The sequence below is a fragment of the Notolepis coatsorum genome (genome assembly GCF_963971535.1).
Source record: "Notolepis coatsorum genome assembly, chromosome: 7".
Taxonomy (NCBI): Eukaryota; Metazoa; Chordata; class Actinopteri; order Aulopiformes; family Paralepididae; genus Notolepis; species Notolepis coatsorum.
In genome coordinates, this window is record NC_140171.1 from 140,977,546 (window position 1) to 140,987,186 (window position 9,641).

General features: G+C 43.5%; 1 protein-coding gene across 1 annotated transcript in view; it reads left to right on the forward strand.

Annotated features, from left to right (window-relative positions):
- Nucleotides 1-9,329, forward strand: part of LOC311232687 (protein disulfide-isomerase-like) — a gene marked incomplete at its 5' end in the record, with an annotated part of 13,733 nt that extends 4,404 nt beyond the window's left edge. Inside the window, 7 exons of the mRNA XM_084319557.1 lie at nt 794-901; nt 4,589-4,714; nt 5,314-5,511; nt 5,934-6,054; nt 7,720-7,901; nt 8,863-8,952; nt 9,217-9,329. Coding sequence (XP_084175683.1) covers nt 794-901; nt 4,589-4,714; nt 5,314-5,511; nt 5,934-6,054; nt 7,720-7,901; nt 8,863-8,952; nt 9,217-9,300 — 909 coding nt within the window. The 3' untranslated portion in view covers nt 9,301-9,329. The remainder of the gene's footprint in view (nt 1-793; nt 902-4,588; nt 4,715-5,313; nt 5,512-5,933; nt 6,055-7,719; nt 7,902-8,862; nt 8,953-9,216) is intronic.
- Nucleotides 9,330-9,641: the final 312 nt, after the last annotated feature.

Genomic DNA, 9,641 nt, shown 5'->3' on the forward strand with positions numbered 1-9,641 from the left:
TAACTATTTTTTTCTTTTTTTTCTACATATGATGTTTATTAATGTACACTGTCCCCCTTGAACAAATAAAGTAAACCTAACCTAACCTAACAATCCAATTACATGCATCTACATTAAACTAAGATAATCTAACAGATTTAAAGGTTTTTGCTGATTATTTGCGAAGATACATTTACATGTTACACTGCCTCCGTTTGCAAAGCATTCTGGGTATGTTCTTCTACCCCTCTGTTTGGAGTCTGTGTGTGAAAATGCTCTGTTTGAACTAAACACATGAACAGCCTCTAACAGCATGCTTTGTGTGTGTCTGTGTGCGTGTGTGTGTGTGTGTGTGTGTGTGTGTGTGTGTGTGTGTGTGTGCGTGCGTGTGTGTGTGTGTGTGTGTGTGTGTGCGTGCGCGTGTGTGTGTGTGTGTGTGTGTGTGTGTGTGTGTGCGTGTGTGTGTGTGCGTGTGTGTGTGTGTGTGTGTGTGTGTGTGCGCGCACGTGTGTGTGTGTGTGCGTGCGTGTGTGTGTGTGTGCGTGCGCGTGTGTGTGTGCGTGTGTGTGTGTGTGCGCGCGCGTGTGTGTGTGTGCGTGCGTGTGTGTGTGTGTGCGTGCGTGTGTGTGTGTGTGCGTGTGTGTGTGTGTGTGTGCGTGTGTGTGTGTGTGTGTGTGTGTGTGTGTGTGTGTGCGTGTGTGTGAGTGTGTGTGTGTGTGTGTGTGTGTGTGTGTGTGTGTGTGTGTGTGTGTGTGTGTGTGTGTGTGTGTGTGTGTGTGTGTGTGCGTGTGTGTGAGTGTGTGTGTGTGTGTAGTCTAAGCTCGTCCACGCCTATAAAATGCACCCTAAGACGTCCAAAGAAGAACTGATCATGTTCATCACAGTCTACCAGATGGAGCCGGTCACAGAGTACACTGGAGAGGTACAGAATACTGGACACACACACACACACGCACGCACGCACGCACACACACACACACACACACACACACACACACACACACACACACACACACACACACACACACACACGCACACACACACACACACAGTGTTGTGTTACTGTCACATATGTTTACGTCCTGATGTTAACCCTTTCACTGCCACACGACAGAAGGTTAACCCTTTACTATCACACAACCGACGATAGTGTGATAGTAAAGGGTTAACCTTCTGTGTATTGTCGCAGTGAAAGGGTTAACCGTTTTGGTAGTGCGGCAGTGAAAGGGTTAACGTTATTGCCCTTCAGATGTAACTAATCAAATGTATTTGTAAGGCCCAACAACACACGTTAATGTCCCCATTTAAACAAGTCAAGAAGAAACATCACAATAAATCAAGAACAAAGACAAAAACACCAGGATATCCAAAATAAAATGTAAAATAAATTAATTAAATTAATGCAACACTCCCAGACATACCCCACGCGAAGGTAAGGAAAAACTCACTAAAAACCTAGCAATAGGAAAAAAGCACCACAGGCAATGTAGAGGGGAGAAACCTTAGAATGGCCATTCAAGGGAGGATCTCCCTTCTATGATATGACATATGTTAACCTTCTGTAGTGTGGTAGTGGAAGGGTTAACCTTCTGTAGTGTGGTAGTGAAAGGGTTAACCGTCTGTAGTGTGGTAGTGAAAGGGTTAACCGTTTGTAGTGTGGTAGTGAAAGGGTTAACCGTCTGTATTGTGGCAGTGAAAGGGTTAAGGGAATAGTGTCTGCAGTTCATGTTGGTGAGTTCAATGATCTTCAATGATCTTCACAACAGAATGATAGTGAACACACTTCTCTCTCTTTCTTTGTATCTCTTACTATCCCACAAGTACAAAACATACATGCACAGCTGTCCCACTATCTACACACACTATCTTCCCCCCTCTCTTTCTCGCTCTCACTCTCCACATAATCTTCAACTTGTACACACACACACACACACACACACACACACACACACACACACACACACACACACACACACACACACACACACACACACACACACACACACACACACACACACACACACACACACACACACACACACACACACACACACACACACACACACACATAGCCTTCACATATTCCACATAACACACACACACACACACACACACTAACATCCAAGTCTGCATACCATATTCACACACGCACACTTTCTCTCTCACTCTCTCCCTCTCACACACACATACACACTTACATCCACAGTGATTTATTCCTCTAAGTCTGATATCCAACAAATTCAGTATGCTTTACAGACTAATTTTGATGCTGTTCAGAAATGGTTAGCTATTAACAAACTTTTATTAAAGGTCCCCTGTCTTATAAATAGCCTTTTCCAGTGTTTACCATTATTTTCTAGCAATGGGGGTTTGTATCAATGGGGTCTGTGTCTCTAATTCTCATTTTGGCTCATCAGTCTAGTCTCCAGTTCACGAGATCCTCCCTCACTGAACTAAGCCATTCTGATTTGACTGTTTTGCTGACGTGAATAAGGCACTGGTTGTAGTCACCGCCCACAATCAACAATTCGCTCAACAACAGAGCAAGTGGAAATACTGACACTTCCTCAAACGGGTTGACGTGCACGGGTGCCGACAGAGACAGCAGAGAACGAGCGAGCGAGAGAGAGGGAGAGAGAGAGATATAGAGGGAGAGAGAGAGAGATACAGAGGGAGAGAGAGAGAGGGAGAGAGAGAGATAGAGAGGGAGAGAGAGAGAGGGACACAGAGCATTTACACACAACCTCCCGACAAGCTACTGCGCGCGGGCGTGCGGTCGGGAGGTTGTGTGTAAATGCTCCGTGTCCCTCTCTCTCTCTCCCTCCCTCTCTATCTCTCTCTCTCTCCCTCTCTATCTCTCTCTCTCCCTCACAGTTGGGAGCACTCGCATATCACTGTCAAAATATCATTGCGCACGCTCCCACGCGCGCACCCGTATTCCGATCCATGCAATAATATTCACAGGGGTATATATTGTCATTTGAAACAAGTTACCAATGCATTGTCCCGTGGGATTATGCCCCCCTGCTGCTAAATTAATTAGTATCCCCCTCAATCTCTCTATATCTCTCTCTGTCTGCCAGTGCAGACTGTGTGTGACTGTCACTCAAAGCACTTATGGGCAGAGCCCAGCCCAAAACAGCTTGAAATCTTGAAGTGGAAAAATGCTGCTTTAGAGTACTTGATTAGAAATACAAAACAATGAATTATTTTTTTAAATAACTTTACAGAGGTGTCCCATAGACTCACAGGAATTGTGTAAAGTTGCCTAAATAGTGAAAGGAATAGCAAGACATGTGCCCTTTAAATAAGAAGAAGTCCTATAGTATGCTGTTTGGTACTAGATCAAATTTGTTGCAAATATCAAATAATTTGTCGATTAAGTTTTTAGATAGTGCTCCTCTCGAGAATGTCGATGAATATAAGTACCTGGGTCTTTGGCTTGATTCTCAACTCACTTTCAAGTCACATATTGATGCTGTGATAAAGAAAACAAATTGTAGCCTGAGAATATTGTATCGTTCTATTAACTGTTTTTCTCTCTAAGTTAGAAAAATAATCATTACACAGCTGGTACTTCCAATAGTGGACTATGCAGACATAGGGCTAGATCCACAAAGAATGGATGGCACGGAGCAAGTTGCACCCTTACTTACACACACACACACACATAGCCTTCACATATTCCACATAACACACAGGCTCGGTCCCCCATGGTGCAGAGCCGGGTACTGGGGACCCAGAGGAGCGGGCTACCTGCAGATCTGAGGGTACGGGTCCCCCATGGTGCAGAGCCAGGTACTGGGGACCCAGAGGAGCGGGCTACCTGCAGATCTGAGGGTACGGGTCCCCCATGGTGCAGAGCCGGGTACTGGGGACCCAGAGGAGCGGGCTACCTGCAGATCTGAGGGTACGGGTCCCCCATGGTGCAGAGCCGGGTACTGGGGACCCAGAGGAGCGGGCTACCTGCAGATCTGAGGGTACGGGTCCCCCATGGTGCAGAGCCGGGTACTGGGGACCCAGAGGAGCGGGCTACCTGCAGATCTGAGGGTACGGGTGGAGGATTGTGGAGTGAGATCTCGGCTATAGGACCATTGCTGTAACCTATACTGTAGGTCTCTCCATGTAGCAACAGTCATTCTGCCAGTAAACTCCTTAATCAAAGACTCTGCTGTCCACCTCTGTGAATAATATCTTCTCAAATGATTCCACATCTGATAAGATTGAAAATCTACGAAGTGCTCCTTCAATGAAGAAATCTTTTCCCCACAATATGAAAGTGTTTGGTGAATAAAAATAACCAATTGAAAATGTAAATGTCAAAGTATTCCTTTAACCCTTTCCAACGAACGATTGCCTTACATCAACAAAAATAACACAACGCAGACATGGCCAGGAGAAGCGATGAAGGCTGATAACGATCGATGAGGAAGCTGTAATTACCCTAATCTAACACCATTGAAAGCCCGTATAGGCAGGCTATATAATGCATTATTAGCAGGTGTTTTAGGTCATGCTTTTTGCAATGCTGAAAACAGACCAATTTATTTATTCACATAAATATACATTTTTATCATCACTAGATAACCTTTTCCTCTCTGTGCTCCAGACGGCGTCTCAGATCTTGGAGTCACCTGTGTTGCATCACGCCATCCTGTTCGTCAACAAGACCTCAGAGGACTTCCAGCAGCTCCACTCTGCATTCCACGGAGCAGCTGACGCATTCAGGTTAAAAGTAGGCGACTAGACACAAACAGACACGGAACTCACTCAGACAGTGCTGTACAGTAGGGTGACTCTTTCTAGAATCCTCTCTGTTTCCTGTTTTGTCTTTAGTTACCGAGGGCGAAATCTTCCTGGACACTTTTAAATGTTTACACTTCTCACAACCTTCATGGACACTTGACACGTGTACACTTATTACTGTACATTTTACTGTATATTTCCGTATATTTTTGGCTTGATAGTTGTATATTTAAGATTTTAGAATGTATATACATACCAGAATGTATATCCCGGACCGTATTGTATTCTTTATTCTATTTTATTCTTATTTTTAATATTATTATATTCTTATTCTAGTCCTATTGACTACCTAAAATGTTTATTGTTGTTCAATGTGAGCGATCTGTAGTGCCGAATTTCCCTCAGGATAATTAAAGGATTTCTATTCTATTCTATTCTATTCTATTCTATTCTATTCTATTCTATTCTATTCTATTCTATTCTATTCTATTCTATTGCAAGCCACTGGATAATTTCATTAATTCTTGTGTGCATGTGTATGTGTGTACATGTGTGTGTTTGTGTGTATGTGTGTACATGTGCACATAGCTATTATTTGTTCTAGTGAACGTGGACGAGTCTCGTAACGGTAGGATGTTGGAGTATTTCCGGGTTCGGGAGGCTGACGCTCCTGTCATCCGATTGGTCAACCTGACGGACCATGTGACCTACCACCTACCCTCTGACACCCTTGACACAGTCACCATCAAAGACTTCTGTAGGCAATACCTGGAGGGAAAAGCTAAGGTACATTGTATTTGATGGTACATTGAAATTGAGAACAAAATCGTATAAAATTGGGGTCTGTGGTGTAATAAAAATTTCTTGACAGAAGTTGTGTTTGTGCTGTGATCCTGCATGTGTGTGTGTTTGTGTTGTGGTCCTGCATGTATGTGTTTGTGTGTGTGTGTATGCGTGCATGCATGTGTGTGTGTGTGTGTGTGTGTGCATGCATGTGTGTGTGTTTGTGTTGTGGGTCCTGCATGTGTGTGTTTGTGTGTGTGTGTGTGTGTGTGTGTGTGTGCATGCATGTGTGTGTGTCTGCATGTGTGTGTGTGTGTGTGTGTGTGTGTGTGTGTGTGTGTGTGTGTGTGTGTGTGTGTGTGCGCGTGTGTGTGTGTGTGTGTGTGTGTGTGTGTGTGTGTGTGTGTGTGTGTGTGTGTGTGTAGCCTAAGATGCAAAGTGAACCGTTACCAGAGGACTGGGACACGCGTCCAGTGAAGGAGCTTGTGGGAGAGAACATGGAGAAAGTGGGCTTCAACCCTGACCTGACCGTCTTCCTCATGTTCTGTACGTAGACACTTTTACACGTGTATAATATTGATTAGGGATGTCCGATATGATCGGCCTACCAATATTATCGGCCGATATTGGCATTAAAATGTAATATCGGAGAATATCTGTATTGGTTTTCAAAAAAAATTATTATATATATTTTTTTTTTACATTATTTAACCTTTATTTACCCAGGCAAGCAAGTATGAACAAATTCTTATTTTATTTATTGTCAAAAGTATGCATAATGTGTTAATTCCACAACAAGAGATATGTAATGTTAATTACCAGAAATTTGGGAGGGAAACCCCGCATATATCGGTATCTGTGAGAGCTGTGGGTGTGTGTGTGGGTCATGAGCAGATAATAGGGACTATTTTTTATTTTTTTAATCTTTTCCCCCCTCCTTTTTCCTCCGATTTTCTCCCATCCCAATGTTAGTCGTTATGCCAATTCCCAATCCCCTTCCTGGTCGCTGCGCACTTACCCCCCACAGTCGGTCTGGGAGAGTGGAGGCTACCACGTGCTTCCTCCAACACACGTCCAGCCAATCAACCGCTTCTTTTCACCTGGCAGCGCGGATTCTCACTGAGAGGGCGTAGCGTGTGGAAGGATCACACTATCCCACTTAGATCCTATCCGCTCTTAGCAGGCGCCCCGACCGAACTGTAGGAGTCGCTGTTTACAACGACCCGGACCCACCCCGCCAGCTTCTCCCACCCTCTAATACTGCCAATTGTATTAGTGTGAACGGCCAGCCAAGCTGGTGACAACCCCGGAGCTGTGAGCTGGATTCGCTCCGGGGTTGGTGACGAACGCAATCTCCGTTACGCCACCTGACCGCTATGATAATAGGGACTCTTGACACTGCGAGATCCAAACTTAAATAGACTCAACATGGCCATAGGCACAGCTGCACTGCATCAGGTGCAATCAAGCCCACACACCTGCCGACCCATGAGGCAATTAACCACAGGGAACAGGGATTGACAGCTATCCCTCACAGAGAGGTGAAATAAAGCAAAAATAGACAGCTGTCCCTCACAGAAAGGTGAAATAAGGCAAAAACCATGACAGGTGTCGGTTGATATCTGTATCGGAAATTAAGAGTTGGACAATATCGGTACATCCCTAATATTGATGCTTTAGGCTGTGATAAGATTGGATACCTTTTTCTTGTGCTCAAACGCGAGGAAATTGCACAGGGCGCAACGAGCGATACCACTGATTACCGTCGCTACTTCAGCTAACGTTACATAAGTTACATACAGTATACCATTAGCATTGATAGCTTGCCAAAAAAACGTGATGTGCATAGTTTGTGTGCCTGTTGCGACAAAACCATTGAAAACAATAGAAAAAGGCGTCCAATGTGATCACAGCATTAGTATAATCACACCTCAGTCGGACACTGTGCTTACATACATGTTGAATGTGTCGAATAATTTTTTCTTGTGCTGTTGTTTTAAATGTTCTGTTCATACTATGTCTTTAACTATGTTTTATTTTTATACAATTTTTATTCTGTATTTTATTTTATTATTATTAATAATTATAAAAAAAATTAACTACATTTTAACCCTGTAGCACTTTGGGATCTTAGTGAACGAAAAGTGCACTACAAATACAATTTATTATTTATTATTTCACACTTACTGTATATCTCTGCACGTGTCTCAGACCTCCCATACAGTCAGAAGTCTCACGCTTTGTTCCCGCTGTGGGAGGAGCTAGCCCAGGCCGTCAAGGACAGAGAAGATGTGGTCATCGCTCGCATAGACGCCTCAGCCAATGACATCAACCTGTCGATGCCAGATTCCTACCCATCTCTCCGCCTCTTTCCCGCACTTTTTGCTGAGAGGGTAGGCCACACTACCTCACGCTTGTTTTCCCTCAAATGGACAATATTCACACGGCGGCCATTTTGCTCTTATGTTATGGTCAGGTTTTGTTCCCACCTGGGAACAGCGTGGAAAGGAATCCAACCTGAGCATGACATAAGACCAAAATGTCTGCCATGTTAATATGGTCAATGTGATTTTCAGTTGATATTTTCCAAAGAACCATCAGGTAAAAGTGAAATACTTATTGTTTTTCTGATAATTGCCAAACAAACATTAACAACATTCTAAGTCTAATGCTAAATGAATGGGGGTAACTTGGAAATATTATTGTCTGTATTTATGTATGTATACTGTAGTATGTATGTAAGTAGGTAGGTGTGTAAGCCTATGCATGTTGTATGTTGTCCATATTTGGAGGCCTTTGTTTGTGACCAGGCTCCCTCCAAAAGCTTTAACTTCTTGGGAGACAATTTTGATGATGATGTTCTCACCATGATGATATGTATTGTATCGTGTGTGTGTGAATAAATTCAAATAAAAAAAGGAAACTGTACCAATAAAACACAATATGAATATCACATGAAAAAAGCAGGAATTTAATTAGGCTTTAAAGGGCAACTACACACCAACAATAAAACTGGAGAGAGACATCTAATGATTAAATGGTTAAAGCATGTCATTGCTATTGCAGTCTGGTATTGGCTAATCGCGGTGCCCTGTGATGTAGCCTGTAATGAAGGTACCTGTGATGAAGGTACCTGTGATGGTGGTACCTGTGACGTAGGTAGGTAACCAAGATTAGCTAATAGCAGATTGCAATCACAATAGCATGCATTTAACTATTAGACCAAAAACCATTTGATTTGTTTTCTTTACAGTTTGGAGATGGTTGTGAGATTATGTGCGTGCTGTAATATCCACCCCCCCCCCCTTAAGTGGCCTTTAATGTAGATCTTTGTTATATCTGTGTGTCTGTCAGGTGGTGCTTTACACTGGGAAGAGGAAACTGAAATACCTGATTAAGTTTTTAGATAAGGAAATGGCAAAAGCCAAGAAGTACAGAGTGAAGGTAACTGATCTCCCTCCTCCTTACAACAGCAACATGTCTCCTCCTCCTCCTCACTCTCTACAACACCAACATGTCTCCTCCTCCTCCTCCTCACTCTCTACAACAGCAACATGTCTCCTCCTCCTCCTCCTCACTCTCTACAACACCAACATGTCTCCTCCTCCTCCTCACAACACCAACATGTCTCCTCCTCACTCTCTCTCTCTCTCTGTATGTGATGTTTTGTGTTTCTGTCACTAAACTATGATATCTGTGTTCCTCTAGGAGGATGAAGACAGAAGCAAGTACATTAAAGATATGAAGGCTGAAGACGCAAAAAAGGCCAATCAGACCAAAGATGAGCTGTAGCAAAAGAGACAGCTATGCCTGGATATTTAACGTGTGTGTGTGTGTGTGTGTGTGTGTGTGTGTGTGTGTGTGTGTGTGTGTGTGTGTGTGTGTGTGTGTGTGTGTGTGTGTGTGTGTGTGTGTGTGTGTGTGTGTGTGTGTGTGTGTGTGTGTGTGTGTGTGTGTGTGTGTGTGTGTGTGTGTGTGAGTGATAGCAATATCTGAATAAAAACAAAACAAACTAAACCAAATGTCTTACTGTCTTTTACTAGTATGGTATTTTAGTTCATGTCATCTCTCTGCCTTGCTGTTTCAGATTGCGTTCTTCTTCCGATCGTTAGGTCTAAAATAGCACGGATGGG